The sequence below is a fragment of the Anguilla anguilla genome, chromosome 3, assembly GCF_013347855.1.
Source record: "Anguilla anguilla isolate fAngAng1 chromosome 3, fAngAng1.pri, whole genome shotgun sequence".
Taxonomy (NCBI): domain Eukaryota; kingdom Metazoa; phylum Chordata; class Actinopteri; order Anguilliformes; family Anguillidae; genus Anguilla; species Anguilla anguilla.
In genome coordinates, this window is record NC_049203.1 from 13986957 (window position 1) to 14011034 (window position 24078).

Sequence of the window (24078 nt, forward strand, 5' to 3'; positions counted from 1 at the left end):
CCTCTACGAATACTGCATATGGTATGTAGGCCTACACTGTGGATTTGATCATGATCCAAAATAGCGGAAATTATGCAGACATTAGACATGAATTATCAGACAGTGATTATGCTGCGATTTAGTGGTGGAACATCGCCATGGCAGCATTTCCCTTGGAATGTGTCTTACAGCTGCTGTAAGGTAATAGAGTGTAGAAGGCTCATATCTGGCCTTGAAGTTGGCTGAAGGATTCCGTGATGATGTGGCCACGGATTGGTACAGGAGGAAAAGCAAGAGTCTGATTCCTCCTGCACAGGATATCACAGACACCTGTGATCTGTCTACACAGTGTACCTTTCAACGCAATACCTGCAGCTCAGCTCTTGGACATCAGAGTGAAATTAAGTAGTGTTTTCTCGCGTGTATTCTCTTGAATTGTCAGATGACGTTGCAGTGATGCAATGTACCTTTAATATTATTTGCCATTCCAGATTTGTAGAAAATAATACATAAATATTGTTTTAAAAATATGTATGGCTTTACCTAAGCATGTCAATTTATTAGCATGTTATTTTTTTGTAGACATCTATTATAGTGCATGCAGTTATGTTAGTATACTTAAAATTAAAATAATTAAAAAAAAAAAACAATCTATATATTGGCGACAACGAGAATCAGAGTGGCTGTACGTCTTTGCATGATATGCATTATAATAATGAGCTGTGAAGACTGCACTGCTTGTTTTCCCTCTGGTGGCCACTGACTGCTACAAATGTTATTTGTTAAATCTGTGGTGGAGGAACAGTGCCACGACATACTGATGGACGGTATACCAGTATGTCAGTACCTTGTTACTCTTCTTCAGACTTTGTCTCCTGAAAGCCGTTTGGTCCTGAATGTTTGTCTTCATCCGCATTTGTTGTGGTGGTGAGAAGCAGTAGAAGAGGGCAGGAATTCCATCCTCACCCCTGTGCATATGCATAGATTTCATCCTAATCTGGGCATTGGGACCAATTTTTAGGCAAAATATTGCATTGATTAAAAAAAGAAATATTTTGTGAGAAGGCTCCTGCATTTTCTGACATTTCAGATTTATGCATGACTTTATGCTTATGAGTACTGCAGCCCGAATGAGTAACCCAGTTTTGAGGTTGTGTGCAGTTACTGACCAGCTTGCATGCCCACATTGATAAGACAATTTGTTTGTTTATTTGGATCCTCATTAGCAGCATGCAGCAGCTATTCTTCCTGGGGTCCGCAAAGAACACAAAACAGAATAAAATTGTTATATTGTACATATTGTACATAAAATCAAACTCTTGAGCATAACAAGTAGGATACATTTTATACGTGTTGATAAATGCAACTGGTGCATAGTTATACTTACACCTGATGGATAGTAAATATTACATCATCATGTCATGAGCTACATTAATGCTATGGCTGGGTAATCATGGCAAGTGTATCTACTGGTTTGTTTGATCATTATAACAGCTGGTTTATCAACTTTAAGAATCTTTATAACAAACAATAATTGATGGTACCATTACAACAGGATTACTGACTGAATCATTATGAGAAATGTGCCAATCTTAATAGACTGAAATCCCATATCCAGAGGTACAGGTATTGCAACTAATGAGAACGTATGTTTCCTACCATTTTAACTGTCAGTGATCAAGCATCAAAATCATCACAATACAAAACATTTTCTGTGTACAGATCATTTATTAAAAGCAGTAAGCAGCCATGTGTACAAACATACAACTAATACAGTAAATAGGTCTGAACAGCAAACATGCAGTGTGTACATTATACTGCTACATGTTGTCATGCTACATGACATGATCACAGCTCAATACCACGGGCCAGCAAAGGACAGATAACACAGTGCTCTGCACAATCAACTTAAATAAGATCTCCACATGACAACCAATAGCTAACATGACATCAAAGTAAGGCAATATGTGAAGCTTCACCTGTGCTGGGAGATGGCAGTACTGCTAAAGAAATCAGGAATTAATGCAGTACTAGGAATTGAGTCAGTTAGGGCAGTACTGCTGATGAAGTCAGAGTTAGGGAAATACTGCTGATGACAAAATGTTTTGCCAGGAGTGCATATTACAGGGTTTCTACTGCAAGGCAGCTGTGCAGTATTTGGAAAAGTGACTTTTTCTGAGCTGTAAAAATGTCTGACAAAACATGGAGACACAATAAAAAGAATTCCTTATGCAACTTACAATAAAGCAAAAAAAACAAAAAAAAACAGCACTACTGCTCTCACTACCACAAGTTATTACTGATACAATTACTCATCAAACAAAAAGGACAAAAAAAACAAAACAATCTGGGACAGGTTTATACATTCCAAACATCCTCTCAAAGCCCCAGAGTACATTCAGATCCTAGAGTTATGACAGTCTTGACAGTGACAATTACTATGGACTACAATCAAGTGTTCATTGAAAGCATTCCACAGCAATACCAATGTCTTGTGACCACCCATTTCATAAAAATAAAAACATGACCCGACTTGTATTTTCTCAATTACGCCGCAATTGTTTTTGGCATAAATGTACATTTTTAAAAATAAAAAGCATACAGTAAAAAATTTTATTTTGCTTCCAAAAAAATAGGGCCAGTCTTCAGTGCTTGAGACTTGACCTCCACTTCAGAATTGAAATAAACCAGTACAGAGTGAGAATTCAGAAAGTCGCTGTGACCGCATCTCAGCACATTAATGAAAACAGCCGCTCTGAGGGTCTTGAGGGAAACACCCGGCAGAAACCGTGCTGGGCACAGTTGTTCAGTCAGGTCCTCTGTGAGCTGTGATCCAGCACAGGGATTCTCAATAGCCGAGCCCATGGCCCCCCTTCAGTAGGACTGCATTTTCTGTGACCTACTCCTTACTCAAATGTAGCCAAATATACTTTCCAATATGGAATAATGTACTTTTTTTATTTTCATTTTACCAATATTTGTCCAGTGATAAGCACACTGTCAATTTGGAAGAGTGCAAACAAGCACAGAATAGCATCCACTGCTTTTCTTACTCCAGAGTCTGCCGGTGAGCTGGAGAACACGTCACGTGTAGCTTGTACAGGACGACTGCGGCCGTTCAACGGACCAGACGGGGGTTGGCGATGTGCGATGAGACGGGCGTCCTTCTGAATGAAATCCCACCCTCCCCGGTCAACACAAACGGCCGCGGTGTGGCCGATTACATGCGACCCTACAGGATAACAATTACCATATGCTTTCAGACAAGGAGTCTGAGGAGGCCTTCTCATGTGCAGATTGTGCAGACACACTATCCGTGCCCAGCTTGACTAGAGGGAGCCACTGGTGCACGATCTCCCTTTCCCCAGGCAATACTTCGGCCAATTATACAACATCCTATGAGGCTGCTGCAGCCATGGCCTGGTGTATAATCCACACACTAGAATAGTGCCTTAACAAGATGAGCTACCCAGCAGCCTGCTAAAATGTTTTTAACCCTTCAAATCAGCTGCATGTGCAGCATTAATCTGACAAGTGCATGTATGATAAATTAATTTTCCCCAACACATGCACCTGCCAACCCCCCGTACCCCCCCTACCCACCCCTCCCCAGGACTCTCCATTTTGATAACCATTGATCCAGCATAAAAACGGAGTGAGTTTTGTTTAAATAAATCCCCCTCAAAACATGACGAGTGCAGCATTCCAACAAAACCGCTGCCGTTTACGTCGGGCCTATAGTTCAAGTACAGTGGCCGTTCACATAAATTCTAACAAAACCACCTGGGAGAGGATTAACCATTGGACATTTAATGTTAACTTTCCCTTGATTTTAGTGAGGAGTTCATACGCTCATCAAAATGACTAAAATATTAACATTTCACAAGATAAGAGATGAAACTTAAATAGACAATGAGGGGAAGAACCACTCTCACGTAAGTAGAATGCAGAGTATTACACAGCAAGGACACAGCAAGGAAAGCATGTTTTGTGAGTGATGTGTTGGCTGTGACTGGGAATGTGTGAGATATGGAAGGATCCGGAAGGGAGCCCTGTGGAAGACCCATCTGTGGAGAACCCCAAGGGAGAAACAGAGAACTAACCTTCCGTCACAACAAAGGACCCTGTTTAGAAGACTTTTAAAGCCTGCACATATAGATCCAACAAAACTGTCTCTGACTATATCACCACCATAGTATCCATTAAAAACACAAGTTTTATGAATATTTTACACACTGCAGTTTGGCACAATAATATACACTTTGTAGAGCAGAATCAACAGTCAGCACCAATTTTAAAAAGGAAAAAGAAATCTCTCTCAATGTAATGGTACTACATATTTCTTCTACTGACAATGCTTGTGTTCTGTATGCTTGTACATATATATTTATACCCAATATAAGCTTTTAACACATTGAATCTGTAAAGTCCTAACAAATTTAATATACATGCTTACACACTCTGAAAAACAAAAGTAAAAAAAAACAAACAAACAAACAAAAAAAACCTTTATTCCAGTTTACTGCCGTCAGACTTCTGGTCCAGACGACTTTTGTTGCTCTTCACCATGTATATGAAGTACGTCAGAGTTTCCTTCTCATTCACAGGAATATTCCGGAAGTGGCGACTAACAGTCTGAAAATAAATAAATAAATATCTTGGAAAAATGTACCTCTTCTTAGTGTAGCTATTTTTAACAATAAAGCACAGAAGAATTAGTCTATTTAGCCTGCCACCATCCTGTGCACATGATTTGTAGTGGTGAGCACAATGACTAAGTCTCTGTGTGTATGAGCAGCAAAGTTATAATGAGGATTTGAATATGTAAGAATGTAGAGAATGGAGAGAGTGGGTTATGAAGTGAAGGGGTTAGGGTAGAACAGAGTGAGGGAGAGAGTGGGTTATGAAGTGAAGGGGTTAGGGTAGGACAGAGTGAGCGAGAGGGTGGGTTATGAAGTGAAGGGGTTAGGGCAGGGGGGAGTGAGTTACCTCTGCCAGCTGTGCTTTGTTCAGGCCTGGCCTGGTCTGCAGTTTGTAGTGTCGTTTGTAGCGTCGCAGTGTGTTCACCTGCAGCTGGAACAAGTCAACCTGCAACCAAAACAGCCATTAATGGACTCTGCTCGTCTATTTAACTCTACAAAAAGACTATTAGCAAAACATTTCCTATTTTAATTTGTTAACTTCTGAAATGAAAATGTTGACTGGTTTGAGAAACTCTAATAAGCACAAAACTATAAGCCTGAGACCACAACTTCTTTTGGGAACCTCCCACATGTAAGGGGGGGAATACAGACACAAAATTAGCACGAAGGATAAGATTTAAGCTACAGCAATCCACTGCGCACTCGTATGCTACAGGTAGCCCTGAGCACAGATTCTGTATTCACGTCATACGCACCTCTGGCACTTCAACGTCCCGGTCGGGCGACTCCCCGCCATCATCACTGGCCTTTCTCTTCCTCTTGTTGCGGACGCTCTGGATGAAGTTCTTGTGAAAGTCACAAATGTACAAGTGCCGCACCTGAAAACAAACGCGAATCAGACCATTCGGCTCCTTTCTAGACACGCTGCGAGGGGAGTTTTGTGGTTTCAGCCCTGGTAACTTTAACCTGAGCCTGCTTTCTGTAGAAACAAAAATATTTACTTTTTCAAAATCTCCTTCTAGAAATGCAGGAAATGAAAACATCTGCATTGAGGGTCTTCAAAAAAACACACAGAAGACTAGAAAAGTTGACAGTGAAAAGCCAAACTCGGAGTACTTTGTTTGTCTTTTAAATATAAGGTCTTCAGTCTTCTGCTATGATTTATAATATGCAAAAATGATATTTTTGAAAATATCAGTAATTCAGGTTCATGTTGTAGTCAGGACCACATGCCACAACCAGGTCTAGAACAATTTCCTGTTCTGGGTAATATGGTGGGGTCTGTCACGTGCACCAATATACAGTATTTTATTGCACTTAGCTCTAAGACTAAATTGTACTGTGTCAGTAGGCAACATCAACTATATAGTTGAAAAAAATAGATTACACCACTGTAGAAAACATCGGATATTAATGCAGCGGCATTGCGATAAAGTAGTACATTCCTCATCAAACCTGCTGCTTACGTACCTTTATTTTTAATCTAACGGTCTATTATATATTTAGATTTAAAAAATTCAGACACTTTTGGGATGACTTTCAGGATGCAAAAAAGTGGAGTCAAATTGAAAGTGCCCCCTATTGTGTACTCTACAAACGTTACGGTTCGATGTCACAGACGGGAAGTTAAACGAGGGTTACATGCATGCAAGATTTCGCTTTGTTTTAAAGGCAAAGTATATGCAGTCCGGGAGATCAGGGACGCAATAAATACAACAATCTAAGGCTCGCAAAAGTTACATTGTTTCCAGTTTTATAATCAACAGAGTGGATTAGGATTCCCGAGGCGGCGTTGTGCCCTCCTTAGCAACAGCCATCTTTGGGGAAAACTCTAGGAGGCGTGGAGTAGAAGTAAAACGCCAGTGCTAACAGAGCTGGCTAATGGCTACAAACAACTTCGTTGGCTGGAACCAGACACTCCAGCCGTTATGAAACAAAACCCAAAGCTACCACGAATAAACAACAGAAAAACACGAATACCGCATATATTGTAATACTGCAAGTGACGACTATTACTACTTACTAGGTCTGAACAGTTAGTCTATTACTCGCAAAGTTCAATCATAATGCTGTTCCTTACATTTACTAGACACGAAATACGTTACTTTCTCTTGCTCACAGGTCTGATTTAACACGCAGAGCATTACTTACGCTTTTGTCAATGTCCAGCTTGAGTTTCTTCTGGGATATGCTTTTCTGAATCCTCTTGCTGAAGGACGCGTTTCCAGCGGATCGGCCGCAGCGCTCCCCGTCATCGATAAGACAGCAGCTCTGTCCGTAAAACGGCGGAGCCGGAGGCCCATCGTGGCTGTCCTCTTCAGTACTAAACCCATTCATTTTATACTTATTCTTACTATAAATAACAACTGTCTGTTTTCTTACGCAGGCGTGGATGGTTTACTTCGCTAGCTACCCAGTTAGCTAGCTCAACAGCAACAACACCTCTACAACAAGCTAGCAACAAGCAAGAGTATTACTCGCGATTATCAGATAGCAATTTAGCGGTCACCGAAAACCTACACAACTGCACACTTCTCAAATTGTACCAGCTCACCTACCTGCTAAATGTTAGATGGGGGTCGCTAGCTTGGAAATGTAGTGACGTACAACGAACATTGGATATTCCTGAAAACAAAAAGCACGCTTTTCGCTATATGTTTCGACTTACAGAGTTATTTTGGCTACCAAATACCAATTTGGTCAGTTCCTGCAATCGTTGGCTAGCTTACTGTTAGCTAGAAGTCTGTGAGTAACGTCTCCGTGATCTAATTTTTACTACCAAGCTTGATCCACGATGGGTGACAAATTACGACACACGCAGTCCAGAAGTCTTGACTTTAGCTACCTTTATCTACGTTGCGACGCGGGACACCATCCTCCGATAGCCGGATAGCAGAGACTACTGTAATGCAGTGGTGATAAAGCTCTTTTCCAGGATAGCGATCTTGCAGACTGAAGTCAAAATAAAAAAACACCAATCAGCTGAAATGAACAAATTATTTCGGTGAGCTATCTGTACTGTTTGGGAACACAATATAGCAAAAACTATAACTGTACTAAGTGAAACAACTGAACCATGCGGTAAAGGCTTTTGAAATCAAGACCAGCTAGCTACACTTTCTTTGCAGCTCTCCGTCACCGGCTGAGAGTTGATAGTTTGCGATAGCTAACAGTGTCTCTCAGCCAAAAACAATTATCGACATTTGAACCAAAGTAAATAACTCTGTTACGTGCACTCCTGAGAGTCAAATCTGTTCAGTTTTCTCAAAACAAACACAAGAAGATAGACACTACTAAATAAACCACTATCACACACGTTGCTCGTTCGTGTAATGGCCAGGCTGCCCCCTCCGACTAGATCGTACAATGAAACATGTCTAAATCGCCGTAACGGAAGTCTCGTGTGTTAACTACAATTGGTTAATTTAAGAAGTGGGTGGGCAAAGACTTGAACATCCTTTGCTCCGATTGCTCTATCTGTATGTCACTCTTACAGTACACTTACTTCCTCAATCTCGGATTGTGCTAGTTTTTAAAAACTAGTTTAATGTCAACAAAATGAGTGACAGTGGATATACTGCAAATCACTGTCATTTGTCAACGCTAACTTAAACTACGTATTCTTTTCAGCACCTCCTGTATAGCTATACATATTTACAAGGTCAAAACCTAAGCTTTGATTATTTGTTCTATTTGGAAGCCGAAAACAAATGTAGCGCACGTTAGCTACATGTGTTAGAATAAGAAGTACCTTAGTTTTTTTTGCAACTTTGTGTGCAATTATGTATCACACAGAAGACATTGAAATGCATATAATTCACGATGAAATGATAAATCTAGTGCAAATGTAAATGTCATTCTTGCCGTGCAGTAGCCTATGAATGAATTCCAAAAGAAAATGAAAAAAAGATGAGAAAATATGGGTCATTCCTATGTTCCCAGGGTCCTATTTTCCCAGGGTCCTATGTTCCCCAGATTTATATGACACACAATGGGAACATGACAAAGGGTCCTATGTTTCCCAGCTCTACATGAAATCTTATCTGTGTTCAGTAGATAGAGACAGTAGATCAATGATTTTCTGTCTTACTCCAGAAAATGATGTCAGCTAGGTCTATCAGCAAACAAATGGCTTAGCTATGTTCAGAAGTCCTCAATAATAATAATATTTTCCAAGAAATTATGAAAAATTGTTCACAACGTTTCGTCAGGTACAGTAGAACTTAGGACCCTGGGAACATAGATACTTTCCCAGAAAACACTTGCGGCAAACCATAAATCTTAACAAAATAAAATACAAGCTATATGAAAAGGACATTAGACTGTCATAACAAGCTTGTTGTGGATTTAAAAAAGAAAACAAAAACAAATAAGGGTGTCCAAACGCCCATGAAAAGTAAGACAAGTCGGGTCCTTTTAAATAGATGTCCATTAACCCAGAACAGCAATTACAGCAGCTGCATGTGATGTGCATCAGAAAATTGAATATTTTTCTGCTGGAATGTATGTGCAGTGCATATTGTCACATATTTGGACTTCTGTTTACTTTACATCCTTCTGTTTTTTTATTTATTGATTCCAGTCTTAAATATTAAAAGGTACATTTTGTTCCATTCTTAATGTGTCCAATTATCTATAGTTCCACAATACGGCAAACCCCATAGTGTATGGTCCTCAACTATTGCAGAACTACACACTTCTCCAGTATAATCATCAAAGCTCTACCTTGCTGTCTAAGACAAATTCAGATAACTTTGCTCTGCAAAGCATCCCTATATCATTGTTTCAGAGTTGTAAGTCACAGCTGACCCATGATAGCGATACCAATTTTGGGTTTCCTGATGCTTCCCTGTGCTATATCCAGTTGCACATTGATTCCAGACACTCAGGCCAGGATTCAGTCAATATTTGCCTTAAACTTGGAATCAAAATTAAAATCAAATTAACATGTTCAAACGGTTCATCCGATGTGGATGAAAATACCCTCAAATTAAAACTGACAGTCTGCACTTCAACCTCATTGTCATTGTATCCTTTCAAACTCAAAGTGCTAGAGTACAGAACCAAAATAACAAAAAATGTGTCACTGTACAATGAATTATGGTGCTCACTATATAATATATATATATATATATATATATATATATACATATATATATACATCCACAAGCATGCATGTGCGCACTGACCCACCTGCACACACACACAGTAAAATTCCCAGTGTTCATTTGACATTTGACTCTAATAAAGTACATGTGTCCAATCAGTAAACTTCATACATTTCCAAGGCATTCTATCCTTTTTGTTTTGGTTACAGAAGAGTGACATAAATCTTTGAAGGGACGGGGTTTATCTGCTGAAAAACACTGGTTTATGTTACTAATAGACAGTTTGCCATTGTTTTTGAATCACTAGAGATGATTGTGTCTTATGAAAAAGTGTTGCAGACTGGTAAATGTCATTTGATGAAATGGTTAAATGGCAATCTTCATTTTTTGCTGCCTAAGCGATCCTCATCAGGAGAAACATTATGGTAGCTGGATGATTATGAGGCCGGCAAACAAGTGTGACTAATATGTACATCATTTATACAATACATACACAAGATTGTGATTAATCAGAAACAGTATAATAAGTGACTATTGTCATTTTTTAAATTTTTTTATCAAAGCACTTTCCCACATATTTGGAGGTTATACCACATTGTAGACAGAAGCTAATTAACAAGCCTGATTTAGTGAAGCTTGAAGGATAGACTTCTTGTCAGCAGGTGTCAGTATTTCTCCATGAAAAATTGAATGATAGTGCACCTCCTGTCTGGGTGGCCTTGTGGCAGATTGTATTTCTGTTTTACTGTCTATGGGGGTACAGGAACACTAATACATTTTTAAAGCACTCGCGAAGATCCTTGAAATTTTTAATGAACCATGCTAAGTAATCGAAATGTACAATCATATGAAAGAAGAAATGTGTCCAGAACATGAATTAAGTTAGTTGTTTACAACTGTCCGCAACCTAGCCACTGGGGATGCGCAAGCCAGTGCATTCCTAGTGCCGGTCCCAAGCCCGGATAAATGGGTAGGGTTGCGTCAGGAAGGGCATCCGGTGTAAAAACATATTCCAAATCAAATATGCGGATCTGATCCACTGTGGCGACCCCTAACGGGAACAGCCGAAAGAAGAGGAAGAAGAAGTTTACAACTGTCTGTAATTTTATGGATGTCTAAAGGGTAAAGTATTTCAAATAAATATTTGTGTGCTTTTGGCACACATCAAAAGCAATGACATCTATTATATATACAAAGCTACAAGACATTATATTTAATTAACTATTAAAAATATATTGTTTGATGGTGGGGAGTTTACATTTATGGTAAGACTCATTTCTGTTTGCTACTGTCATGCAAGAGGTGTCACTATTGAGCTAACATAACAAATTCCTGCAAGCCAAGACCAAGATCAAAAAGTCTGATGTGAGTGAAATGGAACAGAGTACAGAGAGTTCTGTGGATAATTCAAACTGCACCCAAGGATCAGGGGGGAGCAGTTCAAATACCCGGCAGCTGTAATCTAATCCAATAGACTTTCGTTAAGAAGTTAATATAAATCATATTTTTTTCCTTAATATATATCAATATGAACGAGTTATGCAGAGCTAAATGGTTAGTAAATGGTAAACATCATAGTGTTTCCGTTGTAGTGAATGATTGGACTGCATTTTTATTTATGAATTACTTAAGGGTCATGGACCCATAGAGTGTAAAATAATCACTGTCTTGTGGGCTGAGGAGGCAATGAAGAAGTGTTCTTTGCACATTAAACGAAACATTGTCCCGCATTCTCAGATCTTGTGTAAACTGCAGAATCTATGAAATGCAAGCTAAATCATTTACACAGATGCTTTATCATTAATGTGTTATTTTCTTTAATGTACCTATATTCTTATTTTTGCAGATCATGCAACATGCCTTATATGTATATTGCTGTAAGTGCTTTGTTAGGCCCTCTGGATAAAAGTTTCCAGCACATAAATGAATACATAAATAAGTAACTACCCCCATCGTGTTCAAAAGCACTTTTTCTTGCTGGGATTAATGCTGTATTCACAGCACTCTTGTGATATGTGCTAGATCGGTATATTTCCCTTCACCAAAGTGGCCCAGAACACTCTCACCGCTTAGTGTCTGTTCACAGTAAAATGTCCAGTGTTAATTCAACTCTAATATTGTTAATTCAACTCTAACAGGTAACATTTGCTCCCTCTGTGACCAAATTTCCTCTGTTGAAGTTGAATTGACACTGCTAGAGTGGAATTAACACTCGATATTCAACTATGTAGCTTTTAGTTCATACATAGTCCTGACTGGGGAGCACATATGGGTGCTCAAACATCCAGCCAAATTGATCCTCCTTGAGCTCAGTCAGATATACTGACCTTTTTTATCTGCAGTATTTTTCTGGCTGGAACTAAACAGCCCTGCAAATTATGGTGTCCCATACTCACTTACTCAATCTGTGACAAGAAGAAGGACAACCCCGCTGATCAATACCTTCCCTCATTGGGCAACTCTATAGCCAGTTATATCCTGTGATTGGCTGCAAGTTGGCACAAATGTGGTCAGGGTATAATACCAGGCCAGAACCCAGCGTTTGACCAGGATTCCAATCCAGGAGTTTTCGTCTACATTTCTCTTCCAGACCTGACTCCTGAACCAGCAAACTATTGGCTGTTCAGTCATTAATTTCTCTGAACAGTGCTGTGGATACTTAGGCTTTTGCTAAAGAAAAATGGACATATGAGTAGAACCCTGCAGTATTGGTAGAATGTCTTATTTTACTTATTGATGAACGCTAATCAGGATGGAACTAACAGCTTTTTGTAATCCATTATCCATATGGTCTAATTCATTATAGTGACAAATGCATCTCAGTATAACTGCCAGCCAGTCTATTTGGGTGTATGTTTATTGATTGAAGAGAAAACACATTTTTATGTCAAAGATAGTCTACATCATTTATTTCATAATTATGCAAAATCTAGAGTAGTTACATTGTCAATCAGAGCAATATTCACAAAAGTGTATCCATTCAGAGTTGTATATATAGAAGAGTGACCAATTACAGAAGCATTTACAAATAGCTGTCAATCCACATTATTTTATCGCATATTATATAAAATCTGTCCAGATCACATTAACTGTTTCCCTCTACTGCAGTCAACAGAACTTCAAAGGATACACCAACTCATGTTTAACAGCTTATGCTATGTCTTTATTATTTAGGAATCATATTCATATAACAGTATAATTTTAGTCATAAGGGAATGTTATTTGGAGCTTAAGGAAAATTTCCATGTAATGAGTGCTCATTATTTTATGGGTGATTACTTATAAAAGGGTTTCATTAACATTTTATCATTTGTTTTCCTGCTTGATTCTCATAATTAGAACATTATACCGTGCCTTCTTCCCTAGAGTAAATGCACATGCAAGTAGATTATCTCTCTTTATGAAGTCAAGGGCTATTTCCACGAGATGCCAAAATAGAGAGGAATTTTAATTAAAACCATCTATGAACATTGTTCACCCATGATTAAAGTACAAAAAACTATAATTATAATTGTTTTATATAAGTATATGTTGTGCATGACATTAATATATCTTCCAATACAGCACACATTAAAATAAGAATAAATTAAATCAGTAGTTGAAAAACTGTTGGAGCACTGTCATTTTAACATGAAAATATGTCAGCCATCAGCTGGTGAAATCATAAGCTGGGAACTTTGCCTTTACACACACTCTCTCTCTCTCCCTCTCTCCCCAAATCAATGAAAAATGATTTAGTTAAAATGCATTGCTTCTTTTGAATCACTTGCCACAGAACACCACTGTGCTTGAATCTCCAAAGGATGTAGCTGCTGCACAAACATACACCATTAAAACTGTCTATTGCACAAGGGGAATATGAGCTACACACCCACTGACAGACTCATTCGCTGTCAGTTTTTTCAAAGTTTTCCCCAATAGCTACATCTATATTGGAAATGAATTGAAGTTGTGTCAGCTGCATAGTGTTGTGCTGACATGGTGCGATGTGGTCAGCTGCTTGCCAACAGTCTGAAATCAGCAGAATTCCAGACCGGAGCTGTGACACAATTTCTGAATGTAGCAATAGTGATGGCCCACTGGACATAATGTGGCTCATATGTTACAAAGGAAATGTTCATGACTTATTGCTTGATTGCTTTGGTCTGGAACAGCTGTTCCAAAATAAGTGATTAAATGAATCTAGGCCAGAATAATCAAAAGAACTCAACTTCTCTTTTTAAATCCACCAGCCCTGTTTGAACTAGTTCTGTATTACTGTAATCAGTTTAGCTTCTCCCTTTCTTAGTTGGCTTTTCCTTCAGTGAAATTATGGCATGAAGAGAATAAATAAGCTCTTTTTTGAACTGATGCACATATACACACACACACACCCACACACACACACACACACACACATATATATATATATATAGGCAAGCTCTGCATTACAAATAATAGATAATAAAAAGAAATCGCTGATGAAACAAAAATAGAAGCATGAAGCCTTAAATACATTATTATTCACAATGAGCTAAAAAGCTAAATTGATATAACTGATCCTAGTATAGGACTCCTACTCTGAGCCACGTCTTGAATACGAGTGGGACCGTGTCGTCCTCCTTAGCAGGTAAACCTCTGACCGGTAAAAAGACGGAGACTTTGGTAAGATTTGCTAAAGATCATCAAACCAACCTACATTTGAAACTGAAATTAGCAACCCCTATTAGCTCCACAAAAGGTTTAAAACGTTTCTGAAGCTTTGCTTGTATGAAAAGAACAGTTTAGCCTACACATTCCCTTGACTAATCCTCAATCCCTCAAGCAAATTATAGATTCTCCAGAGCTGAAATAATCCCCAGACCCTCAAAGGTTGACTGAACATAGACTGTCTAACAAGCCCTATCTTATGGCAAAACAGCAGTAAACAAATAGAACACTGACTTCAGTACTTAAAAAAGAAGACATGTACTGGCTGTTAAGGCCCCATAAGGGCAGAAAAGGAGGGTGAGTAAAACTCTGTTGAGTGATAAAAATGAGGTTAGATAGAGAGGTTATTAAGGCTGAGAGTAAGACTCCATGAGGTGTGTGAGTGTGACTCTATAGGGGAGTACACGCTTGCTCTGTTCTTTATCCTCTCTGCTACTTAACACTCTGCCCACATGCTGTTTAATTGCTTTCTTGTCAATTTTGATTTTGAAATTTCTAACTAAATTTTGTTTTAAGGCAGACACTATTTTATTATATGTATTACTATACTGTATTTCCTGCATTATGATTATGGATATGGATTTATTGCATTCATTTATCATGATAGTATAAATAAGGACAGCACTGTACCTTATAACAGCTGTTCCAAGGAATGCCCTGTTGAGAGAGTGAATGACAACTTTCCTAGAAAATGCCCTGGGCACCACAGCTCAGCACTATTCGACAATGTTCTCTGTCTGTCTTGTCAAACTCATATCATATTATACACGTTATAATTCATTATTAACACAAGGACTGGAGCGATGCAATAAAAGTGACCTCAATACATTATAGGTTATTGGCTCATATATCAGAGCTGCGAATCAATTGTATAACTGTCTGTCATCAGTTCTGAGTCTCTGTCTGTGTCCAGCTGTGAAATTGAGTCCTTTTATCAAGCACTTTTAAATGGTGAAAGAAAAGCGTATAAAAATACCCTTTAATAAAAGCTGAGAATTTATGAGCATGTACTTTAACCACATGTGAATTGTTTGATTACAAAGCTAAATTGTGGAGTACAGAGCCAAATCAAGAAAAAAAATGTATTTGTCCCAAACATCATGGAGATCACTGTACACACACACACACACACACACATACATATATCAGTTCATCCATCCATCCATTCTCTAGCTGCTTGGTCCAGATCAGGGTCGCCGTGGCAAAAGAGCAAGCAGAGAAGCCCAGACGTCTCTCTCCCCAGCGACTTCCGCCAACTCATCCCGGTGGATCCTAAGGCGATCCCAGGCCAGCCTTTGGATCTAATCCCTCGATCGTGTCCTAGGTCTGCCCCTGGGCCTCTTCCCCGGTTGCCATGCCGAGAACACCTCCAGATGTTGGATATATATATATATATATATGTGTGTGTGTGTGTATACTGTGTATAGTAAGTACAACCATTTAATGAGTTCTTGATAAAATAGTCTGGCCTCTATGGAGAACAGTTGGCAACAGTTTACTATTGTAAATAGTGTTGAAACTTAATAAATCAGAACAGCTGCTGAAGAATGAAGGCATAACTTTTAGCAGCAGAAAACAAAAGCTGAGGTGGATTAATGAGTTTGTAAAAGTTCTACTGAGATGGAGAGCATATGAAGTCATCCTGGATGTTCCCACAGAACATACATGGTGAAACAATTGTCAGTTAATGAATATATGCAAAGTATTTAAGATATCAAATTGTTGAGAAAAGTAAGGATTTATTCATCTATTCAGTGACTTAACATCATAAAAATGGCCAGGCTTTCTTTGCTCCAACAGCCGTGTTTCAATGCCTCTCTGCATTTTGCATTTTTCATTACCCATAATAATAATAATAATAATAATAATAATAATAATAATAATAATAATAATAATAATAATAATAATAATAATAATAACTTTATTTGCCTAACACAGGATGCATCACAAAGATATTTACAGAATGTGATAGTAAATAACAGAACAATTAACTAGTAGTTTCATAACAGTGACATATCTTGAGTAATATCTTCAGATGTCCCTCACTGCATTCAAACCTGGGTTGTAAATGCATTTCAGGGGTGCCAGGAGGCTCACCATGTTAAGCTACTGTTCTAGCACGTGGTTCTGACAAGATTGTGCCAGTAGTGGAACCATGATGGTGCGTGATTGGCCATTGTGTTGCCTGGAGAGGATGGGATGATGTTAGTGTCTTATAAAATGGCAGAAAAATTGAAAAAATCTTCTTAGAATTAAGAATTTTTTTCTGCTTAGTGCTGAAAAGATATTATTCTTTTAAAGCTGTCAACAATTTTACTGGTGTCTAAAACGTTAGGTCACTTTACGTAATTATCTGACCTATGTACCTAAGTACATATTACCAGAATGCATGGATGCAGTGTGTTCCTCCACTCAGTACTAAGAACAAATACGCGCACATAGACATGCAGCAGAGATGGGGAGCCTGTGCTATAGGAGGATCCTGAGCCAGGCAGCCCTCTTGGCCAGAGGGTTACAGAATAGTTGCGGCAAGGCTTCTGTATCAGTGTAAGATTTGAAAATATTGAGTTGAATAGGTGGGTGGAGGGGGCCGGGTGTGAGATTGAGTTTTGGGGATATTGAGGAAGACAGGTGAAGGAGGGGCCAGGCCAATGGCCGATCCCATGTCTCCTGAGTCCTCATTAGTTCAGAGCAGCTCTACTGCGTTCTGCTGGGCTTGGGTGGGGAGCTGGGGGGGTTGTCACAGTAAGGCATTGTAATGGAGAACAGGAGCAGTGCATGATGGGATGTTTTCTTTTTTGTTCCACCCAGCCGTGACAGCATTACTCAGGTGGCACAAATACAGGGCTCAGGTTTTGAGCCTGTGCGCTCACATGGACCTGCCCAGAAATGGACACATTTTCATCACACCTTCAGCTGCTCTGAAAGGGGGGTAGGGGGTAGGGAGTTGTTTTATTTATGTATTGTTTATTATGCAAAAATGCTTCTTCATTTTATAAGCTTTCTCACAATAGGAGAATCAGGAAAATACCACATATGTATTCAGAGACCAGGGAGAGAGAGCCACGTTGAGTGAATATTAATTCCCCATAATTTTTGTTTTTACTGGTATGCTATCCTCATTACGTGATACACTGGCTGTTTTACATTTCATTATTGAAGGGGACACTATGACAAACTGGATGTTTGCAAAGTCATACTAAATTTGTCTATTCTATTCTTCTCCTGGCAATGGAATATAATGTATTACGGATACAAACTAATGAAGTGAAAATATAATGAATTCTTTCACTTTTGTATTTTTAGCTGCAATTCATACTTGGATAACAAATAAATAATTTCTATTCAGGGGACTTTATGATGCATTATGTAATTTACTTTCCCCAACTTTGAAAAATCATTGTAATTAACAGTCTGATGAAATCTAGTATTATTAATAGGAACTGTATGTAGAACAAAATATCGGTACTGTAAATACAATGTTGTGTTGTAGATGTAACTTACTGACTTATGCGTATGTATACACTGAATCAATATATTGTCTGGCTGCATCCCTGTCTGTAGCTAGAGATTCAGTTCTGGTTTGGTGTCATCCATCACTACACTTTTATTTGTAACAAAAGGGAAACATAAGCTGGCTTCTATGTGCGATCACAGCCCAGAGACGCACTGAAGGAGGTGGTTTTCTCCATCGTAACGTAGCCACAAAATTGAACATGCTGAAGAGCACTGGATTGTCTGCGCCAGGAACAGACAGATACGCTGAAAGGGATTTTTCTTTCTTTCTCTGAGTTAAAGGGGAACACACATGATGAAGAGGGGTGGCTCTTCTGTGATGATGAGTGACACAGAAAGATGTACTGAAGCATGGTCATAGAGATTGCCATCTCACCGGCACAGTTTTAAAAAAAAAATTATTTTCATCTGTGGAGCGAAACAGTGGGGAGTCGGAATCCCACAGGGAAGAGTCCTGGAGAGTGATCCATCACTCAAAGCTCAGCTTAATGTTCCAGCAAAACTGTTGCGGACCAGCCGTGAGACAGACAATGTCCTCTTCTGAAAAGTGACCAGAACATTAAAGCCTGGTGAAACGCCCAGGTGAACGTTGGGAAAAAAACGGATGCCAAAGACGATGCAAATATGAAAGCTAGACGGAGTGGAAGATTGCTGCAAGATATAGATAATGGTCTGTTTCCACTCAACAGCATGGAGACAGGGTCACATATTAATAAAATACAGAATAGAAACTGTAGAGCAGAAAGCATTCATGCATTACACAATTACATGAAATGATTTTTCAGACACTTTTAACTTAAGAGGAGCATGCTAAAAGGGTAGGAAGAGAGTGGGAAGTTCTGAGTGTCACAACCTATAGTAAGTGTCATTATGCATTTCTGAAAAAAAAGTCCTTCATGTTGACTAAAGCTGATTCATTTTATCAGTTGAAAACCGATGAAGTCCCTCAAGGAGTTGGATACCCTAGAGCAGGACTTCATGCATTTAATCTGGTGTTTCCTTCTTGAAAAGGCTTCTGAAGGCTGTATTTATCTGAAGGGGCTTAGTTAGCAGTGGTGACTCTGACACTTGGTCTGTGGTCTGTCCTCCAGCTAAATAGTGTGATTCTCCCATATGTACAGAAAGCAGGAGGGGAAATTATGAAGCAGAGTCAGCAGCATTCTTTATGTTTACTAATTATGCTAATCATCTTAGGGTGTCGGTTTAGCTTGTGGCCTTGTTGGTTCGGTAGCTGCAACCCCTTATTTCTGTTTACACTGAACTGTTCCCAGCATTTCCCATCTAATTACTCTTCAGTGATGTGCAGCTTCCCCTCAGTGTTGGCACCTGTCCTAGGCATCTGAAGCTGTCCTTGAGAACTAAACCAATTACATAACTACTTGCTTCCGTGTTTCATGGTGTTCTCACATATTTTGACGATTTAAATTTAGATTTTCAGATGTATATTCCCAATTATACATTTGTGTTAGCTAGCTAGGAAGCTAGCATTAACAAAGGGCAAATCTGATTGCTGGATGGTATACCACAAAATGCACTTCGTGGTTCATGTAAAGTTAACTGGTTGTGCATAAGTTGGATATTGTGGTTCACATAGAGAAGGAGGAACTAGCTATTGTGAGGTACAGAGAAGGTGCAGGGCTAAATATTGTGGTTCAGGGAAGGTGAGGCACTTGTTCCAGACCTCTTCTGGAGCTTCTGAAGATGATGATTTGCAGAGTGGTGTATTCCTGGTTTTAGTCCCGCTCCTCATTCTTTTTCTCCTTCTCTCCTGTTGGGAAAATAAGAGGTGCCATATGGCACTGAGCTTATTTCTCGTCAGAAATCACTGAATGCCTGTGCTGTGCAAATTCAATAAAAATCAAGTCCTGTATGCTTTTGTAAAGACATCCCTGGAGCCAACAAATTCTACAGAAGATTTACTTCCATAGTTTATCTATTCTTTTATGAGGCATCTTTTGTACCCTTGTGCGAAAGATGCATCTTCTAAGTACAGGGCTGTGATTTGCAGTATGTAGTGTATAATGTTTAAATGTGACAAAGCAATTTTCCAGGGGCCAAATTGCCAATTGACCCAGAAAGTACTAAGCACATAAGTTTATTTGTGTGCCACATTTCTTGCAGGAATATACAGTTAGGGTAGGCAAGGCAAGCTTTCCATCAAAAATATAATTGAAATTGTGTATGATTGTCACTAGCACACACACACACACAGTATCGTTTTGTTTGGTAATATAAATACTAAATTCAAAGTCACTCATCCCAAAGCACAATGTAAAGACAGAAGAAAGGATTTGCTTTAAACGCAAGCCTTTTATGTACATAAGCATCTGCTGTGCCTGCCTGCATGAAAATGTCCTTCTCACATTTTCTTCTTCTTCTTTTTATTTTTTTTTCTTCTTCTTCTTTATATGATTTATGGGCAGTTTTAAGCCAAATTATAGATGCATACAGCCACTTACTGTGCTGGAGTGTGGACAAGAAAATATTGAGATTGTACCCAGAATGTAATCAGCAGTTATCAGTGCAGCAGTTCTGTCCAGGCATACATTGCCTTTACTACTGGCAATGGGCAACACCTGGGATGATTACCAATTAACCTCAGCTGGATTTGCCGGTGACTGGGGTTGATGCTGCCCATGGTCCTGAAGGCTTCAATGCGATAGCAGCCTAAAAACAGGCAGGAGCTTCTCTGACCCTTCACACTCCTGCCCCCCCCTCCCCCCCCAACCCCACCCCCACCATGTGACGCATGTTCAATAAGAATTCATGTTCCCTGTTAGCTTGTTACCTACCTCAGGTAAAACGATTGTGTGATATTACACTCTGCAGTACTGTGCAACAGCGAGAAAACATTCGTATGCCTTCCGTCACCGCCGTCTTTATCAGAAGGCGTTCATTGTGATGCCTCCCCCATCTGCGCCGCGTTCAATGGTGGCTCTTTATCTCTCCCGCGTGGCGGCTCCTCGGTCTGCGGATATGGGAGGTGTTGGAACGTCATTAGGAGGTGCGAGGAGCAATCTGAAGAGCTTTGTGTGGAGGGTCTGGAGGGACCGGGCGTGAGATTAGCACTGCGGCTCACCACTAGCAGACAGAGCGCTGTAGAAACGGTCAGTTAATGAATATATGCAAAGTATGTAAGATATCAAATCGTAGAGAAAAGTAAGGATGTATTCATCTATTCAGTGACTTAATATCATAAAAATGGCCAGGCTTTCTTTGCTCCAACAGCCATGTTTCGATGCCTCTCTGCATTTAGCATTTTTCATTACCCAAAATAATAATAATAATAATAATGTAGAAGTTGACCGTAGGAAGAAAGAGTGAACAGTTGCTTACCATGCATATAGCTGCATACATCTGAATAAGAACAATGATAAAATAAAAATAAATAAATAAAACAATCTGATTGGCTGTGCTGATGTTCAGATGATTATTACCATGGTTACCACAGGTATAATGAAGTTGACATTTTAACTTATCCACCTCCCTAACTCCAGTTCTGAAAGAAATATGTGTAAAAAATACGGGTGCTTTCGTTTTCAGATTTGATTGAATCCAATTCCAGGACAACGTTCTCTTGAAAGTCCCCCAGTCTCCATTCACAAAGCACATTGCATTATAGATTCAAGAGTCTAGATTATGCATTGATGAATCTGGTGCTTCACAGAACTGCATGATTTGAAAGCAGCCATGCCTGTTGCCTGCGCTCCTCAGACAGATTGTCGTTCAGGCTTCTGAACTCAGGAAGGGAGCAGAAGACCGTAGCTACATATGGAGCTGGTGAATCTGGAGTTACATTCCATTGCATTACATTTATTCATCCAAAGCGACATACAATAAGGGTATATCGAAGGTCATAGGAACAATTACAAAACACAGGCCTGATAAGGTGAAATACTCATGATGTAACAGTTATCCATAGCCATGAACACGTTACATCCTGTTCACACAGGAAGCATTGGCTAAGTCAGAGAGTAATGTTAAGGCAAACTAGGAGGCATGACATCAAGCTATGACATCAAGATAACAATATGAAGTACAATATAAGTGCTGGATAGAGGTGCATGTGTAACATGAAAGTGCTACAGAAACAAATGGAAGGATATAAGTGATAAGAAAGATCTTAAATTGGGAGTGCCCTGCAGAGTGGTGATGGCTAATCCAGGTATAGACTGAAGAGATGCATCATCAGACCTTGGCGGAAGATGGGCAATGACTGAATGGTCCGTAGAGGAACAGGGAGTTTGATCCACCACTGGGGAGCTAGGGTGGAGAAACTCTGTGGTAGAGTTACAGATGGAGGTAAGGGAAAATGAGCAATAGATCATATAGTCTGATCTCTAAAGTGAGAAAAGCCTGCACAACTTGTGATTTGTGTTGCTGCTACTTCTTCTGATCAATCATGATATTGTGTGGGAGGTTGGAAGGCTATATCTTACTATGACCAATCAGATTGTAGGACACTTGTAGACTTTAATTTCCCTTCACAGATGTTCTAGAGGTCTGAGGCAGTCTGAGGTTAAGACTAGCTAAAACCTGAAAATACGTAATTACTGAAGGGTGGAGATCGCCAGAACAGAAGACAAGATAACAGTCAATGAATTGAGCTGTGGAGCCTGGATTTATCTCAGGGTAAAAAATAACAATCCACCTCTTTCTGGCTTCTCAGCAGAATGTGCTAAACCTACCAGGACTGAGCACACGGCTGAGGACATGTTGGGCAAGGTGGGACAATTATTTTATCCTCTAAATCTAATTTTATGCTAATTTATGAAAACATAATCACTGGCTAGGCAACCTAGTTGAAATGTGGAAGAGGAATATTTGGGTAAATGAAGACGTGATATGATAGTCAATGGACGCATGGAATGTTACCAGGGACTGAAAGGTGTTCAGGTTGGAATGTGCTCTCTTTTGAATTAAATGTTGTCTGTAGCTGTCAGATTCAGAGTTTTCCCATGGTTTAATGCACTGGTCTGACCGTGCTGGTTTGCTGTTCTTGAAGAGGGCATGAAACTATTCACCTCTCTGTGTTTTGCCATTTGAACAAGTTCTGCCCAATGCCACAGCACCACAGATGATCTTAGCCTGGCATCCAAACACACACGTCATTACACAGCTGATCTTGGGTCAACTTCATAATGCATGCCCTGTCATGTCCCCTCCTGCACGGTTCCTGCTAAAACTGTAGCGCACATTAACTGGCCACACTGAGATCAGTGCCTGCAGGAAATTTCCCTTCCCAAAAAATGAGAGGAAAATGCATATGGATGACAGGTGTGCATCATCATGGTTATTCGACATATTTAGTACTGTATGGGAAAAAGAGGGAGCAAATCAAAATAGAAAAGGAAAAGCAAGGTTTGTGCTTCTGTTGAGTATGCATGCTGGGAAGGTGTGGATGTGTGCTGTATTAGTCATGAGCCTGGAGAGAAGCTAAAGGCCTAACATGCATCACAGCTGCTACCTGTCTCTGCAGATCCCGTCTTCATGCATAAAATCCCCCGGCCCCGCCTCTTTCCTCTCATACATTACTATAAAGAGGTGTGTGTGCGTGCATACGTGTGTGCGTGTGTGTGCATGTGTAGGTCAAACTAACACCTGCAGATGCTGAATAATTTAATACAAACCATGATGAACTTCAATGTATAGGCAAATTGCGGGTTTAAAGCAAATATTACAGCTTTAAAATGGCCTTTGTACTGGTTTTCATGCAGAAGTCTAATATGTGCATAATTTTAATGTCATGGGTCAAGCCTTCAGTAAGATGCCTTCATGGAAATAAGTCATAAGAATGAATACAGCCCAGTGGAGATCAGGCCTGGGCTCATTATATACTGTAAGTTACACTGACATTAATATTCTTGCATCCAGATAAATCACATCAACATAAAGCTGGAATGGGCAGGTATGTACATTGTATTTGCAGGTATGTGGAGATACGTTCATGTATTTGCGGAATTGTTCTGGTTGGTGCATGTATGTGCTCACATCAGCCGGTACGGTATGTTAAACATTGTGAAAAAGCCTGCATTACCACATTTGTGCAGCCATGGATTGACTGTCAGTCAGTGGAATTGTGGAACACTGCTTATTGATGGAAATATCTGTACCTGTGGAACCCATTTTCAATGTCGCTGCCA

At 39.5% G+C, this 24078-nt stretch overlaps 1 protein-coding gene across 1 annotated transcript; it reads right to left on the reverse strand.

The window, feature by feature from the left end:
* Nucleotides 1-1687: 1687 nt before the first annotated feature.
* On the reverse strand, nucleotides 1688-7997 carry LOC118224068 (histone deacetylase complex subunit SAP30L-like). Its single transcript, XM_035411243.1, has 4 exons — nucleotides 6774-7997; nucleotides 5378-5500; nucleotides 4969-5067; nucleotides 1688-4614 (listed from the first exon to the last, which is right to left on the reverse strand). The coding sequence occupies exons 1-4, from the start codon at nucleotides 6957-6959 to the stop codon at nucleotides 4489-4491; spliced, it is 534 nt and encodes a 177-aa protein (XP_035267134.1). The 5' UTR covers nucleotides 6960-7997; the 3' UTR covers nucleotides 1688-4488.
* Nucleotides 7998-24078: the final 16081 nt, after the last annotated feature.

Bases quoted from the DNA above. Each gene is read 5' to 3' on its own strand.
- LOC118224068 (XM_035411243.1), bottom strand. From the start codon at position 6,959: ATGAATGGGTTTAGTACTGAAGAGGACAGCCACGATGGGCCTCCGGCT. The intron at 5,501-6,773 runs GTAAGTAATGCT...GTTTGTTTTCAG, and splicing joins AGCTGGACATTGACAAAAGC to GTGCGGCACTTGTACATTTG. The intron at 4,615-4,968 runs GTAACTCACTCC...ATTTATTTTCAG, and splicing joins ACAAAGCACAGCTGGCAGAG to ACTGTTAGTCGCCACTTCCG.